The sequence below is a fragment of the Glycine max genome, chromosome 7, assembly GCF_000004515.6.
Source record: "Glycine max cultivar Williams 82 chromosome 7, Glycine_max_v4.0, whole genome shotgun sequence".
Lineage (NCBI taxonomy): Eukaryota > Viridiplantae > Streptophyta > Magnoliopsida > Fabales > Fabaceae > Glycine > Glycine max.
The window spans coordinates 37,246,666-37,265,516 of record NC_038243.2 but is presented as its reverse complement, the minus strand read 5'-3'; the positions used below and the strand labels follow the sequence as shown (position 1 = coordinate 37,265,516).

General features: G+C 32.5%; 1 protein-coding gene across 1 annotated transcript; it reads right to left on the bottom strand.

Annotated features, from left to right (window-relative positions):
* Positions 1 to 14,468: 14,468 nt before the first annotated feature.
* LOC100792756 (uncharacterized protein At4g28440) lies at positions 14,469 to 17,437 on the bottom strand. Its single transcript, XM_003529298.4, has 2 exons — positions 16,962 to 17,437; positions 14,469 to 14,949 (listed from the first exon to the last, which is right to left on the bottom strand). The coding sequence occupies exons 1-2, from the start codon at positions 17,335 to 17,337 to the stop codon at positions 14,759 to 14,761; spliced, it is 567 nt and encodes a 188-aa protein (XP_003529346.2). The 5' UTR covers positions 17,338 to 17,437; the 3' UTR covers positions 14,469 to 14,758.
* Positions 17,438 to 18,851: the final 1,414 nt, after the last annotated feature.

Sequence of the window (18,851 nt, the reverse complement as noted above, 5' to 3'; positions counted from 1 at the left end):
TCTTTGAGCACCATTCTATAGAGTACATTGCATACCCAATGAACTACTACTTCGTACTACTTGTGACCTTGCCAACTTTAACTTCGAGTTAGTTGTAAAAGTTTGTGCTCCAAACGTGGCTATCGTGTGCATAATTACATAGATGTTGATTAATTGGCAAGTGAAGCAGACAATAAAGTAATATAATAGCGGCAAAAAAAAAAATATGGTTCCTTTTGGCCTTTAGGGCTTCTCGTGAAGTATTAGTTCACAAGTCTCAATTTTTTCACACCCCTCTCACCATCCCTCAAGACTTTCTTATAGTTACAGTCTTAATAAGTTGGCCATATCTATCGGGTGACACTCACTTATCTTTAAGTCTTTTTCTCTCCTAGGGGATAATGCAGTTATTATAGGATTAAGTCTCTTTCACTACACTCTTCACATTTTCATCTATGTCTCTCTACCTCTCTCTTAATTTTCCCCACTGTCTTTTTTTTACTCAACTTTTTATGCTTGTTTTATGTGGATATACTACTCTAAATGAGTGCAAAAGAGTAATTTTTCTAAATTCACTACAGTCAATACTATTTGGATATTGAAATTTTAGGATTAAGGAAGTGCTAAACAATTTTCGTCAAAAGGGGTCCAAATCGAAGTTAGGAAAAAGCAAACACTAATAATGGAACAACATTGACAAACTTTTAAACTTCAACTTAAAATAAGCTCTAATTCAAATATTGGTGGCTGAGTTTCTTCCAAAAGAAGCTCAATTCATTATTGTTTCACTATTTAGAATCAACTGCTCTCCTAGTTTAATACAAATGCAATTAAACAACTTTTAAATAGAGAAATGATATTCCAAACAAACCATAAAATCATAGATTATGTTTAAGAACGTTGGAGATAAAACTCCTTACACACACTCATGAGTTTAGAAGAAAAGGATATACTAATGAAAACTTGTATATTGCTTAACAAAACATTTATACATATGTATCTTTTATATAGTGCCTTTGCATCACAAAACAGTTACAATAGAAATAACAGAATATTAACTATCCTTTACAATCAATCTAACTAACTATCTATATTTGGATTAACTTCAACACTTTCCTTTAATCCAAATATTCACATGATGCAATTCCCAACTCACTTCTAAGTTTTACAAATCTATCAGACCTAATTGCCTTAGTTAGTATATCAACCAACTATGTTTTTGTTGAACAATATGTCTGATAACTATTAAATATGAGCTATTTTTTATATTAAAAATATAGTGTAAATATCCTTAAAATGATTATTTAGCAGTTATCCATCCTTAATTATTAAGAATTGATGTTTTTTCTATTCATGGCTTGCAGATATGAAAATAAGGGATTAACAGTCTAAAAGATGAAGAAAATAGTAAAAATTTGAAAAAAAAGGCCCAGCCCAAGATGCGCTTAGTGCGCAGCACGTGCTGAGCGCCCGAATACAGGCACCCTCGCTAAGCGCAAAAACACACACTAGCGCTAAGCGAGAGGATGCGCGCTAAGCGCGAATACAGGCACCCGCGCTTAGAGAGCAGTGCAGACTTAGCGCGAATACGCAGACCCAAGTCTACTCCAGCAACTATAAAAAGAGAATCAAACCAAGGAGAAAAGACACACCGAGTCTTAGAGCACTCTAATACACACCCAAAGCCTGAGAACTCTCCCTTAGAGAATTCTTCCTTCTCTTCCATTATTTTCTATTCCCTTTTTTCATTCATTCTCTTCCATCAGTTTCTAAACCCCTTTCAAGTATAAGACCCCTTATAATTATGAGAGGCTAAATCCTTAGTTAGGGCCTCGAAGGCCTAAAAAGTCAAAAGATGTATTATATACTTTATATCTATCAATGCAAACATGAATTTTCTTTCCTATTATCCTTTCTTACTTTAATTTCATGTATCATTCATCCTTGCATCATCTTTGAGGGTTAGGTGCTCGTCAGAGAGTAATCCTTAATAGAAATACAAGAAAGGTTTTGCATGCATCAATTTTAGGAATTAATCGCTCGACAGAGGATAATTTCTAATAGAACTAAAAGGAAGCGATATCTTAATAAAATCATTGCTAGACATAGAGTGATTGCATTATGTTCATGCATCAAAGCAAGCATCTAGAATTAGAACTTCATGCATTTTATCTATTGAATCTTTACAAAGAGATTTGGGAGATAGATAGGTAAGATAGACTTATCATCATGAGACATCAAGGACAATTATTCTAATATATGTGGGTAAGAAAAATTTACCTAATTGATAGAGAAAAATCTCAATTAATACATCTTAGGCAAATAACAATGTGTTTGGACATTTGGTACATTTGCCAAACGGTTAACAATGTCACTTCAAGCTTTCCATTATTTACCTGCTCCCTTAGGAAATGGAATTTGGTTTCAATATGTTTACTTCTTCCATGAGAGATTAGATTTTTAGACAAATTGATAGCTGACTGTTTATCAACTAGCAATTTAATAGCTCTCTCCACTTTAAAATTAACTTCATTTAGCAATGAATTGGTGCACCTAGAAACTTGAACATATTATATAGTTTGGCAACTAGCAAATAAACATGCTATATACTCAGCCTCACAGGAAGACAAAGACACCGTAGGCTGTTTCTTAGAGCATTAGGAAATTGGTGCACCTAGAAACTTGAACAAGTATCTTGTAGTGCTCCTCCTATCTGTTCTATCTCCACACCAATCAGAGTCAAAATATCCCAACAAACTTACTGTTTTCTGATCTATCTTTCTAGGAACAATATACCATAATCCAATGTTCCCTTCACATACCTGAAAATTATTTTGGGTTACTCATGAACTTACTGATTAGACCAACAACAAAGGAAAGATTAGGTCTATTGTTACTTAACTACCTCAAAGATCCAACTAGTTGTATGTACATTGTTGGATCCACTTCTTCTTCTTCAATTCCCAATTTTACATTCACCTTTGCTGGAGTATTAGCAAGATTGCAATCTGCCATGTGAAACCTTTTAAGCACTTTGATAACATACCTTTGTTGATGAAGTATAATTCCCTTTGAAGTAGTCACAAGTTCTAACCCAAGGAAATATGCCAAGCTACTTAGATTTGTCATTTAAAATTCAGTCACCATTAATGCCTTGAAACATTCAATGTCGTTATGATCATTCTCAGTCACCAATAAATCATTTACACACATGGAAATCCATATCACACTTGATTCCTTTTCTTTCTTGACATAGATTCCATATCTACTGAGCATTTGCAGAAACCAAGTTGTACCAAAAAGGAGTTTATCCTTCTATTCCAAGCCCTAGGAGTTTGTTTAAGACAATACAAGGCCTTATTCAATTTATACACCATATTTTCTCTTCCTTTTTTTCAAAGCCTGGAGATAGAGTCACATACACTATGTAACACCCCATTTTCGTAAAATAAATTAAAAGGTGTTTTATTTAAAAATAAATAGAATTTTAGAAAATTAATGAGGTTTTTCTAATTAAATAAATAAGGAGAAATAATTTTATTAATTAAAATAATAGTTTGAAGGAAAATAAAAAAATATTTTATTTATTCATTTGATATAGAATAAATAAAGTTTCTTTTTATAAAATAAAAAATAAAAAATAGAGTAAATAATAGCTATAAATAGACATACTATGTCCTCAAATTTAAAAAATAGAGTAAATGAGTTTCTTGTTACGTTTACGATATGTCTCTACACTCTTTATTTCTTTCAAATTTGTTTTCTTTTCTCCCTTTCTCAAAATCCTTTATTTTTATCGCATACACTCAAACATATCTCAGTAAAACAATGATCCCAGACTCGTTAACCATTGGATCGTTGTTAAATTTGAAAACCAGGTTTGAAACTCAATTTCTCATGTCTTCATTGTTGCAATTTGTAAAAATAATGTTTGTGGTGCTAGAAATGTCCCTCGCACCGAGCTCTTTTTCTTCTTGCATGCATCAAAATCTGTCCCAATAAAACTAATTTCCCAGACTCATTAACCGTTGGATTGTCATGAAATTTGAATACCAGGTGTGAAATACATTTCCGCACATCATCACTGTTGGGATTTGCAACTTAATGTCTATGGAGGGATAAATTTGCATCACACACAGACAGTGAACTGGAGGCTCCAATCCCTTCTCCTTCTCTCTAACCCTTCGAAAACTTAACAGAGCAAACAAAGAAAAAACTTGAGGAATCTTTGGGAGCCATTAGAGACACCGCTATTAGCGTCGAACTACACACGTGAGCCCGCTTAGAAGTAAGGGATAAGTTTATCGTAATTGAAATTAGAATGAACATATGTAAGGATCCTTAGAGGATCAAATTGGAACCTATTTTGGGATATTTATTGTATTATAATTCTTCCTTTGATTTTGATATGATTATGTGAAATTGTTTGAGGGATTTTACTTCCCATGTTTTGAGAAATATTTTGTATAATTTTTTTGTATTTTGGACAAGATTTTACTGTATTAGCATGATAAATTATTATATTGGGATCATGAAATTGTGATTGAAAATGTGAGTAAGTGATAAATTGAATATGCAATAAATTGTGAGATACACGTGTATTGAGATATTGTATGTATTGAGTTATGAGTTATGAACTGTGCAATCACACAATTGTAAGCCTGACGAGTATTGTGATGAGATCCATTATGGGAACCTGACAAGTTGAATCACTTTGAGGTGCGGCAAATTAAAATGATTTTGAAAATTATTGAGTAGTTGTGTGTATTGCATAGTTCATAGGTAAAGTCTATGTGTGTGCCATGTATATATTAATATTGTGTGATGTGTATATGATTCATGGCGTGTGATAACATGTTGCTTTGGAATTATACCATCGTGATTAAGATTGAGTGTATGTGATAAATTGAGTATGTATTGAATTGTAATATACATGTGTATTGACATGTTGTGTGCATTGAGTTATGAGTTATGAACTATACAATAACACGACTGTAAGATCCTTTAAGGACGACAAGTTAATACGTGACGAGTATTGTAATAGGAACCACTGTGGGAACCTGACGACTTTAATCACAAGCGCGACGAGATAAAATTATTTTGAGAACAATTAAGGAGTCGTGTGTTTTGTAAAGTTCATAGATAGAGTTTACGTGGTAAAATGTTTTTTGGGTTGGACCTGAATCAGGAAGGAGAGCTCCTGACAGACTTTTTGGAGTGTAGGCCTTGGGAGTAAATACACTCGGTTTAAATGTTCCTTGAAGCCTGTGTTGATCCCATATGGTTGGAGCAAACCCTGACTGGTCTCCCTATGATTTTACCTAGTGAGAGTAACCTGACTTACTAGTGTGTGGACTATCTTGTCATGTACTCTTAGGCTCCTGTTGAGATTTTTCACTGACATGGTACCACATTACATATAGGATTGAGTCTTAATACATTTGTTGCATAACGTCTGTGTATTGATTGATATTGATTGGTTGAGTGATATTGTGTTTGATTTTTGAGTACGTGAATGATGTGAAAATGTGTGAGACGTGTAGTGTTGAGATGTGATATCACGCGATAAGTGGTGGAATGATGTGAGTTGTGTTTAAGTAAGTTATATTTCATTTATATGATATGTATATCCATGTTGTTTTGTTTCTCTCTATTGGTTAGGAATGTGATAACTTACTCCCTATATGCTGTTTGTGTTTGGATCCTGTGATAATCTTGAATCTTGTGTCCTTGGGAGCATATGGTTAGGTGCATAGCTATGGAGAACCTCATGCTACAAGACGATGGAACATAATACTTTGATAGGATGTAACATTGAAGCATGAACTTTTGTTTTAAATGCATGATTTTTTAAGCCGAAAATATTTCTAACAAGTTTTATTTGTAATAGTAAAGTGAATGTGAACTTTTTACTCACGTGAACTTTTTTATGTTCATTAAATAAAATCTTATTTTATTTAATTCCATATTTTCATGTCTGTTATTATATAAATATGTATATCGGGGCAGAAGGTGTCACACACTACTTCCTCAAGAAATTAAAAAATGCATATTTTACATCCATATCAAATAATGGCTATTCACTACTAGTTGCTAGTGCCATAACCAGTCTTATTATTTCAAGTCTGGCCACTGGTGCATAGACTTATGAGTAATCTATGCTAGGCTTCTGTAGGAACCCTCTAGTCACTAGTTTGGCCTATGTTTTGCAATAGTGCCATTGGGGTTCAATTTTAGCTTGAACACCCATTTAACATCTATTGGTTTCTTCTTTGCTGGCAATTCCACCAACTTCCATGTATGATTCTTCTCAATGACTTTTAGTTCTTCCAACATTGTTGCCTTCCAGACCTGTTCTTCCAAAGCTTCTATATTGTCAATTGGTTCTGCATTTGCTATATGATGCATAAAGTATGTAAGGCTCGCACAAGGATAAGTATATCTTACGCAATAGTAACAGTGGACTCAAAAGTTCGAATATCAAACCCAAAAGACTAGTTGTGTTTCCAATTAGTTAAATTTATTAAACTAACAATAAAGATAAATAAAAAGAGGATTTAAACATTTTTATGGTTTTTGTTTTTATAAGAAAAAAATGTATATAAAAAGAGGTTTGAGTAATAATAAGAGTGATCAGAGGTTATGACTTACTAGTACCAATTTTCCTCCAATTCTAGTCCTAATAAAATTTCTTCCCCAATTAATTACTAATTCTCAAAATCAACTAAAGCCTATGATCAAGGTCAAAAGATATTTTTTTTTCCTTAAATTAATACCCCAATGATCATGAATCTATCAATTTAAGTCAAAGGATAAAATCAATTCTAAGAATGATTAATTAAAGATTAACTAATCTATCGGAGATTACCCAAATAGTTTTATCATAAAATTTAGTGCAAAATATTCTCTACCTAGATCAACCAATTACATGCAAATGATCACTACTATGCAATCGATTGAGTATTAGAATGACTGGTTTCAAATAAATATTAAAATAAAGAAGAGAATTAATTAACATAAAACAATGAGGAGTTTCATTAAGAACAAAGGAAATGAGTATATTTTGGATAGTTACATCATAACCTATGGACTAGGGGGACTAGCTGCTCATGATTAGAGCAACACTAACAATCCTATATAAAATAAATATAACACATATCAATAAGCAGGAATGATAATCACAATCTATTCTAGTGGTGTTGTTCACGTTCTTCAGCTCTTAAAAATCCTCGAACTTCTTTTAAATTTGTAAAAAGATAAGAATAAAAACTTCGTACCCCATTGCCCAGAGGCTCTTCGCTATGCGAAGGTATGGGGGAGGGATATTGTACGCAACCTTACCCTTTCATATGCAAAGAGGCTGTTTCCGGATTCAAACCCATGACCAACAAGTCACCAAGGCACAACTTTACCGCTGCATCAAACTAAAAATTGTTTTTACAAAGTCTAAAAACCTATATATAGCTTCTTCAAGATATTTGCACAAAAAGGCACACTACAACCGTTCTGATTTCACCACAGCCATGATTAGAAGTGACACTGAAGCCTTAGGTCATTATGGATCGACTATGGTCTTCTGAGTTGACCACGAACCTCATCAGTTGACCACAACCGTGGTGAGTTTATGAAGATCGTTATTGGATCCTTGACGTTATCATCTGAATATGGTTATGTTGATTACCATGGTCGTGGTAAATGTACCACAACCATGATCAAGTGCAAAATCTTTAAATCTTCAGAAATTTGTGTAATTTTCAATTTTTTCACTCAATTGAACGACATTACTTTTGTAATACAAAACTAGTGTCCAAACGTGAGTCCTGTCAAGAAAATACATGCAAAATGACACAAAAACTCACACAAAATACCACTCAAAAAGTGGTTTATCACTAACAAAGCAAATTATACTAGTTCTCCTTCTGAGGTTACTTCAAAATTTACAAATTTGCTTGCCATTTGCCTCTGCCTCTGTGGCCTTTGATTCTGAGAAGTTACAGTTACTGTGCCTTCTACACCATCCTCATTCTGACCTTCAGCCAATGCTAGAATAACTAGTCTAAAGTTGTTCTTCTGATTTTTACAATCTCATCATTCAACTTAATTTATTAACACATCTCTAATAACTTGAATTTTCTGCTTTACTGGACTGTAAAGCCTATAAGCTCTAATGACATCATAACCAACTAGGATCATAGACTCACTTTTGTCTTCCAATTTATTCCTTTTTTGCATCATGTATATGTTTGAAACATAGGGAACCAAAAATTCTCAAATGACTTACCATAGGTTTCCTTCTAGACTAAGGACCTTTTTCTTCAGCCTTTTAGTAAGACACCTATTAAGTAGATAAGTTGTTGTGCTTATAACTTCACCTTGAAATGAATGAGGAAGGTCTTTATGTTCCATCATGCTTCTTGCCATCTCAAGAATTGTTCTATTTATTCTTTCAACCAATTCATTGTGTTGGGGAGTATATGGTGTTGTTACTTCATGTAAAATACCATGTTTTTCACAATAGAACTTAAATGCCTTTGAAGTATACTCCTTTCCTCCATCTGTTCACAAAATCTTTATAGCTATCCGACATTGTTTCTCTATCATGACTCTGAATTTTTTAAAACTTGAAAGTACTTCATCCTTAGATTTAATCAAGTACAATCACATCATTCTACTGTACTCATCAACAAAAGAGGTAAAATACTTTTTTCCACCTAGAGAAGGTACTTCAAAAGGGCCACACACATTAGAATGTATCACATTTAGCACATTTGATGTTGTCATTGGTAAATAAGAACTATATGCATTTCTAGGTTGTTTACCAAAAAGACATACTTCACAAATTTTATCTGGAATGGGTAATTTTGGGAGTCCTATGACCATATCACTAGCTACTAATTGATTCAATCTTTTGAAGTTTAATTGACCAAATCGTAGATGCCATAGCCAGCTTTCTTAGTTTAGCTCAGTAGCTTTCAAACAATGCACTTCAGTTGCTCTTATGTTGGCTTGAAAGGTTCTATTCTTTGAAAGAGGAGATTTCAGCACCGGTTTCTGATTTGTATCAAACAACTCCCAGAAATCATGCTTAATTATTATAGAGAATCCTTTCTCAACAAGTTGTCTGACACTCCCCAAGTTACACTTCATCCCAGGCACAAACAACACATTTTCAATTAGTGTTGCCTTGCCATATTTTCTCTGAATCACTATGTTTCCCATGCCTTCGGCTGCTAAGGTTCTACTATTTGCAAGCCTAATCTTTAACCTTCTACTTGCATCAAAATCACTTAGTCATTCTTTATGGTCAGTCATATGATTGGAACATCCAATGTCTAAATATCAAGCTTCTGAATGGGGAGTTCCATCACTGGTTGCAACCAACAGAACAAGATCCTCATCAGAAACTTCATCTTGAGCCACATTAGCCTTCTCTTCACTGTTCTTGGTCTGCTTCCCTTTGCCATGCCAACATTCAGAGGCATAGCAACCTCATTTTTCACAGTTGAAGCACTGAATTTTCTTTTTGTCTTGCCCTTTCCTTCTTCTTTGATTGTTGAAAGTTCTTCCTCTTCTTTTATTTGATGATTCAGACTTGTCTTCAACCTTGATTGTTTCTTTATTGGAAGACCAGTTTCCTTTGCCTTTTCCTTTTCCTTTCTTCCAATCTCTGTTATCAGCATCCCCTTTCTTGAAAGTTTGAGCTTGCATAGCTTGATCCAACTCTCTTACACTAGACTTCTCATTGAGCCTTTGCTCATGCGCCTCGAGAGAATTTTGTGGCTCTTCTACTTTCAATTCCTCAAGATCTTTGGACTCATCAATTGCAACAACTATGTGATCAAATTGAGGGGTTAGTCTTAGCAAGATCTTCTCCATAATTTTCTGCTCAGAAATAAGTTCACCACAAGTTTTCATTGAATTCATTATCAACTACATTCTATTGAAATAATATTCAATGAAATCTTGATCAAGCATGGACATTAGCTCATACTATCTTTTGAGAGACTGCAACTTCACTTTCTTGGTCTTCTCAGCATTCCTGTATGCTTTCTGCAAGATGTCCTAAGTCGCCTTAGCCATTTTGGCTTTTGAGATCTTTTCAAAAACCACAAGGTCCACACATTGATGGAAAAGAAACTTCGCTTTGTAGTCCTTCTTCTTAATTGCAGCTTCATCTTTCTCTCGCAGAGACTCCTTCCTTCACAACCTTGAGCATCTCTTGGAAGCCAAGAATGGCTTCCATTCTTACAACCCGCTAGTCATACCATTTAGAATTGGCAAAGAGTGTATGGAATTTCCACTGCCATTAACAGAAGCCATGGTTGCAGTTTGCACAAGTCTCTGAATCATGCTTTGGATACCACCTTGTTGTAGATAAAACTCCTTACACATACTCACATGAGTTTATAAGAGAAAGATATATGCTAATGAAAACATGCATATTGCTTAGCAAAACACTTACACATATGCACCTCTTATATAGTGTTTTTGTATCACAAAACAATTACAATAGAAATAACAGAATATTAACTATCATTTACAAACAATCTAACTAAGTATCTATATTTGGATTAACTTCAACACAACATACGTTCTTAAATTTTGCTGAGACTACGGTGTTCGTCACAAGGAGATAGAACATATACCAAATTTTCAATCCAATACATGCACAATAAAATAATGAGTTGCCAAATTACAAAAGCATTAAAAACAATGTTGGAGAACTTAATTTATTCCTTCAAATGGATTCATTTGATTGGTCTCGGCTTAGTCAAAGTCTAATGTAAGGTCTAAGTACTGCAGGTCTAATTAGAACAAAAAATAAAAGTATGAAAAACACTCAAATGTAGAAATAGAACTTAAATACAACCTTCAAGTCAAGCCAACTTAGATTCAACATAAACCTAAATACAACCTTCAAGTCAAGCCACATAGATACAGAATTTTAGCTACTTGTAGAAAGTGGATCCTCTCATGTTAAAATTGTGTTTAACTCTCTTTTCTTAAATGTACATAAATTTTAATAGGACCCTACCTATATATAGTTTAAGAGATAGGTACTATTTTCATGATATAATCATGTAAACATTCAACATGAAAGAATATATTCCCTAGAAAAGAGGAGCAGCACAAAGGTAAACCCAAAACCCATGATTGAAAAATAGCTGGGTGTACAAGAAATAAGCTGGGTGCACAAAGAAATGCATTAACTAATCACAAAAGTAGTTGTGAAATGCATCTATCAAGGAGATGGGATAGAGAATTTAAGTCCTGTATATCCATAAAGGTTTCTTGGTACTTGGTAGGACCTCTGTCTTAAACATTATTTAGAGTTGCTTACTAGGACCTTCGTCTTTATTCTTTTAAGATTACTTAGTGGAACCTCGCGTATTCATTTCTATAGGGGTTGCTTGTAAGAACCTATGTAGATACTTTTCAAATCAACAAAATGTGTATATTATTTACGCTAGATCATTTCTTTTTATGACTAGTAAATTTGTAACATTGACAATGGTTGTATGTAAGGCAATTTAAGTACATATAATGATGAGTTGTTTTATTCTTAAAATCTATGGACTTTTACGGAAGGCTTGGACTTTTTCTTTTCATTTGTGAACTTACTCTTACACCTGTTTTATTTGAGGACTACAATCATCACGATGGGAGTAGATCGAGAGGCATCAACACTTGGGAACCATTACTCTTACACCTGTTTTATTATAGGAATCATTTGTATGCTCTAGTCAGAAGAGGAGGAAGATCCCTCAGAGGTTGCAGGTTCTTAGAGTAGGCGATAGGGATGGTGAGCGGGGTGTAGATGAGGTGCTTTTTTCCAAAAATGTTTAGGTTTTGGACATTTATTTTTAAAATGCTAAATTTAAAATTACGCTTGACCTGTACTTATATTTAAGAAATGACTATTCTATTTAGTAATCTGCAGGTTAAACTTTCTCCAATCACCACAAACAATTAGTAATTGAGAGAACTAAAGCAATGATAAAATTTAAAACTAATGTATTTACTGTAAAGTTACAAGATCATTAAAAAAAACATCACGATTTATTATTTAAATAAAGTGAATATTGCTGATTTAGACTTCTTCATGCAAAATTAAGGATGTATGTGGGTCACTTTGAGTTGAATTTAGTCAAACTCATGATTCAATCCAATCAAACCCGAATGAGTTCATTTAAGTAAACTCATGATTCAATCCAATCAAACCCGAATGGGTTGATTTAAGTTGATTTTCCAAGAGAAAAAAAATTAAAACTCAATCCAAATGAATCCGTTTATAAATGATTTGGATTAGATTGAGTCAACATTTTAATTTATCTATTATTTTTAAAATCCAATATTTTTATAGGCTAATTTTTATATTAAATGAAAATACTGAATACTAGGTTAACATACTTTATTAAATATTTTTTTATTAAATGATTACACTTATAATGTTAGTGTAATCAAATAGTGGAAAAAAGATCAAAGGAGGAATCACATTATTATTATCTTCATCATATAGGCTAACATACTTTGTTAAGCATGGTTTAAAAATTGAAATATAATAAATAAGCACCACACCCATAAAATCAAAAAACTCAAAAACTAAAATTATTACTACTACTACTACCATCACCACCACCACTACTAAGAGGAAAGACCATAACAATTAAGTTGTTAAATTTGAAGAGGAAAGACCATAACAATAAAGTTTAATTACTTATTTGATCCTTATAGTTGTACAAAATTTATATTTCATCTATTTTGGTCTTTATACATATTATTTTTAATAATTTTTAGTCTTTGTGAGTTTAGACGATAGAACTAAAAAAAATGAAAAATGATGTGTAAGAACTAAAATGGATGAAATAATAGTACCATAGGGACTAAAGTGGACGTTTTTTAAGTATAGGAACTTTGTGCAACTATAATAACTAATGAGTAATTAGACTAACAGTACTAACTTTTGAGTTCAAACTCTTCACTCATTCCTTTAAACACATTTTTATGTAATATGCTAAAATTTATTAAAAATTATAAAATAAGATATGAGACATAATTTTTTTTCATTTTTAATAAATCTCAACCAATTAGAGTATGTTAGTGAGTAGAAAGCATGTTAATTGTATTTTGGATAAATAGTCAAATTCATCTTTAAAGGTGTGACACGCTGACAAATTAATTTCTAAAAGATAAAAATTCAAATTAATTTTTAAATGTACAAAAGTACAACAAATTAATCCTAAAGATAATTTAATAACAAATTGATCCCTAAATTTTGTAACTTAGTGTCAAATTAATCTTCAAAGAATATAACTTAATAATAAAATGAATTTACAAATTTAATGACAAAACTAATTTATTACAATTTTTGTATATTTAAAAATTAAATTAAATTTTTTTATCTTTAAAGTTGATTTTGTTGTTACATACATTTTTTCGAACAAATTTAGCTATATACCCTAGTATTTTTCAGTTTGAGTTTTGTCCACCTTGTTACTTGTGTAATCTACCACGAGGGTCTACCATCAACGCATCACATAACTCATGGTCCTACACCTTTCCAAAAACAAATGGATGGATTAGCTTTATCATCATTCAAGCCAGCCTAGCAAAGTCTCTAGTGCGAAGGATGGTCCAATACATTTTCATGGCCAATTTGATAGTGACTAACTCCATAACCGACAATAATGATTTGGTTTCCCTATAACGAGAGGAGAAAATGTGTACACAACGAAGAAAACGTACAAAATTATAATGTCATGAATTCCCCTTTTTTTTTTAATCTGAAGTCATATATCTCAATTTTTAAATGAGATAAATCCGAAGAAGTCCTAATACAAACATCTGCTCAAATTTTAGTTGCTTACTGTCATTATTACATGCTTCTTAAAAGAGATATAATGTTTGGTAGATATGCGTATGAATGATAAATATGATGTGATAATAAAAGAGAGACAAAGAGAAATAAAAAATGTTAAAAGAGTATTTAAAATTATGAAGTGTCCAAATATTATCCTTTATTTTTTCCAAAGGTGAAAATTCAAAAAACAGGTGACCGAAAATCCTGCAAAAACTTGAGACACTAGTTCTAGGCTCTATACACAATAGTGATCCCCACTTACAAGAGTTCGGCACTTTTACATTTCACAAGCCATATATAAAAGAGAAACAACTCTTGCCAGAAGGTCAAGAGTTCCAAATGACGTCTACAAAAGAAAGAAGAGCAAATTTCTGCATCCGCACAACAATAGCAATAAATTCAGACATGTATAGGTTTTTATTTAGTCAGAACAATACTCCATACTCATAAACTGAATGGTTGCGATTATGGGGATGTAATTTGCAACTTAACATATTACGATATTTATACTTATTCTTTACTTGAACATCACATTGTCTTTCTCAAATTGAAGAACTTGCTAGCAAAGATAAGTGGAGCTTGATTCGAATTTTGTCCTATACATGTTGCAAGTAGATATACACGAAAATGGATAAACATGTGAATAATTATATTAACAAAATATTATACTTTTCTCAAGTTCATTGGATACAGTTGCTTACATAGATGATAGCAAAACTTGATCACGGACACAACATTGTTCAAGTGACATCAACTTAACACTAAAAGATGTCAAACATGTTATAGGAAAATACCAGCTAACAGAAGTAAGAATGTATACCAACCCATCCACCAACAGTTATGTTTTACCTTCATGATCACCAGTATCCATTGTATCATAAACAGATCATAAAGCCATACTTGCACTCTTCTGTGGAATCATTCCTCAGCCACGTTCACCAATTCATATTCGACCAGAGATAGGTTGTTGTCCTCTTTAACTACGAATTTTGCAGGATCAGTAACCTCAATGCGGCCCCATTTGTCAACAGCAAGCCTCATTGATCCCTTAAACATGTCAATCTTTGCATTACGAAGAATAACTGTGTTATCGGGTTTCATCATGTCAACTGCACGTAAAGGGGTAAGGAAAAAAGTCACATCTTACATAATAGAACATAAACTGGTGTCTTATCTAACACACCCTACACATACCAAATATCAAGTGTTACCAATCAACAAAGTCATGTGAGAGGTAACTTATATTAAAATGACCTGAAACTCGTATCATAATTGACGCACGATATTTCCGAATGTAAAAATGTTTGTGTAGATAAGGTTATGAGCTCTCTAAACTACATAAACACGAGACTAAATTACACTCGTTTCAACAGCAAGCCTCATTGATCCCTTAAACATGTCAATCTCTTTTTTTTTCATCCTATAATTTTTTTTTAATTGTTTAGTTTTCATTACACTCAGATCCTCTCCTTTTCTAACCATCATTTAATAACTTAACAAAAAATAAACACATGCTGATCACATGAATGAAAATTATATCTAAAATATTCTCATTTTCTTCCTATTAATTTCATAAAAGACATACATCATTTTCAACATCAAAATATTTTAACACTCTTTCTTCTCTTTTTTTTCTCTAATTTGAACGTAAATTCAATTTTTTGTTGGACGTGAATCCATCTTGTTGGTACGCATGTGTTAACACACTTACTTCTTCTTCTTCTTCTTCTTTTTACTTTAATTTTTTTGGTGCATATTGAGTTGTTTGGTTGTTGTGTTTTTGTTAGACGTGTTTTCGGTAATACCTATTGATTGAATATGATATTTTGCTTCAAACTTTAGTATTTTATTCTTGCATTTGTGTTTTTAATTCCTTTCTTTAAAATATTTATTTTTTATGACTAGGTGTTTGATATTATTGTCTTAAGAAAGATCACATGGTCAATTGTTAATTTATTATTGAGTATTTAACAAAGATGTAAGGACAATTTCGTCTGTTCACATATCAATTGACGTTAGATAACAACGTTAATAGAACAGAAGGGGGATAAAAATAATGAAAAAAAAAAGGAGTATCGAATGCAATTTGAAAAAAAAAAATACAAGAAATGCAAGTATAACAAAGATGTTGGAATAATTTTATCTGCTGACATGTTTTAATTGACGCTAGTTAACGAAGTTGTCCTTAAGAAGGTAAAAATAATATAAAAAAGATATCAAATGCTATTTGAAAAAATCCATAGGATGGGAGTATAATTTGCTCTAAACAGAATAATCATACAAAATAAGTAATGTCACACCGAAGACTTGTCTATATTATGGCATCACATTTTCATCATTCTGATCCCATTTTTCTTCCTCGCACGGTTCCCTGACAAAGCCTAAAAGTTCTACCACTCTCCAGTAGTTACTTTGTGACTCCTAACCTACTATAGAATAAATTGCATAATGAGATCAATACTCATAGCATTTAACTCTGCCAAATATCATGAAACAAACATGAAATAACAAATTCGGATTCAAAACCTTCAAGGCAGAAAGACTAACCGGTTTGGATTTTAAAAAAAGAACCAAGAAGCCCCAATCTATTCGAGAAACATTCAAAGCATATTTTTCCATCACAAAAGACACAACTTTCCATTCAAAGCAAAAGCACAATTTAGCACACCCCATACATCTAAGGAACCCACTCTCTCCATTCTTCCTCAGACATTTAACACTGCCAAATATCATGAAACAAAAATCCTAAAGCAGAACAAGTCACAACATCAAAACCTAAAAGCAATTCACTCAGATGAGTAGTCCAATCGATAACTATCAAGATTTGAAGTAGCACCACCAAACATTTGTAACCAACGCATTCTAATCCAACAGAGTCAGCCACTTCATAATCAAAATTCTAATCCCCATTCCCAGAATACCCACTATTCAAAACACAACCACACGAGACCAGAACACTGCGGATCCATTGGAATTTTTTTTTTATAAAAAAAGGTGCCCAAGTGAAAAGTTTTGATTTTTCTGAAAGCAAAAATGAGAGTAGGACGAATGATGATGGGGTTGCTGTTTTTGTTGTTGTTGGTAGTGGTGGTGGTGGTCTTGGTGAGTAGTGGGACCTTACCTTGTTCATTGCGCGCGGTGAAGATGATGGTGCCGGTGTCGTCGCCGATGAGGCACTCGGCGATGAGAGTGGGACGAATGTTGTGCGAAGAAGAGGGTCGTCCCTTCTGCAACACAGTGTTGGAGGACAACACCTTTGCCACCAGAGTGTGACCGTTGGTTCCCGGTTTCAGCTGATCCACTTTCGTGAAAACCGGTTTTCGCTTCGCCGGTTTCTCTCCCTCTTGTTGCTGCTTAGTCGCTGAAGCCATTTTGCGGTTTCTCTGATGAATGGATGGATGCTTCTTCGGAATTCGCTTTCCCTTTTTATTCTTTCTTTGGTTGGCTCTGTGTAGTGTGTGTGGAATTAGAAGAGATGGGAAAGAATGAAAGAGCATTAAGCACTTCAGCGTCACTTTTCTGTTGGAAATTATGCGACACGTCGTTTTGGAACCCAATCGGCCAATTCTCACGTCAGTCGTGATATTCTCATCGAATCTAAATTAGTTACAAGGGGACAGCTTAATCTTACTGATAATATATATATATCTCTTTCTCTTTTTTTCAAAATCCATATAATTATATGAATTTTTTGAGTCTGATTTATTAAATCTATATATCGTACGGACTTTATATAAATTTACGGATTACTCTGCTTAAATATAATGTATATATACTATTAATATGTTACGTGAAGATTTTAATTTTTAATTTATTATGTTTAAAATGTTGACATATTTTATTTTGATAGATTTTAATTTAGAAAATAAAATCAATAATTTTTCTTTTAAGTTTATACATTTTCACTTTTTTAAAATATTATTTTATAAAAAATATTTTTTCAAATTATTATTTGAATCCATATATCCATTTGTTCATTCATAAAGTGATATGTACCTTGAAAAAAAATTTATTTATATGTATCAAACTTAGTCACTTTGTTTAAAAGATAAATTTTACATACTAAACTATAAACAAATCAGATTGATCCGTATATCAACTACTAAAAAATAAATATTTATACATAAAAATAAAATAAAAATTAATTTTTATACATTTTAAAATAAATATTCAATAAAACTTGATTTTTTTTTACATTATTTTATCCATTAATATTTTTTTAGTCATGCTAACATTAATATTAAATATTTGTATCGATTATATTGATGATTAATTTTTACAATTGACCGACCACAATGTAAGCATGTATAGTGTTCTAATTCTTTAAGCTAATGCTCACTTGAGGAATGTAGGCATGACGACTAGAAACATCACCGCTTAAACTCTTTAAGCTAATGCTCACTTGAGGAACGTATAGTGTTCTAATGCTCACATTAGTCTACTTTGTTCTGTTTTCATTTTATTATGTTATATGTAAGTTTCATTTGGAAGATGAGTAATGGGTGTAATGTGAACCTTTTATGCATGTTTGATCATTTTATGTTGACAACTCTATTAGTGCTAACATATGATACGGTATCTTGTGCTTAGCTATGAATCTCCAAAATGTTTACTTTAATCAATGGATAATCTAAATGTTCCTTTGCATCCTTAAGAATGTGTCACTTGACATTTTTTTTGGGACAACTTAATATCTTGTATGCTATGTCGCCTTAGTCTGTTTTCATAATTGGTTATGGTTCCATTGTAATTATTTGGAAATGCATATTTATAATTATTTCAATTTTTTATTTAAAATTTTAAAAATCCAAAAATATTTTTTTTTCTGCATATATAATTCATTTTAAATTTCTCTTAAAGTAGGGGAGGAAAAGTGGACCAAACCAAATCAACTTTCAACTCACCATAAGTGAGGCAAACAGAGGTTGATCAACTAAAGGAAATAGGTTGAAAAACATAACTCATTTCACTTTGAGGTGGATTGGCGGGTTTGCCCGTCAAAGGGTAAAAT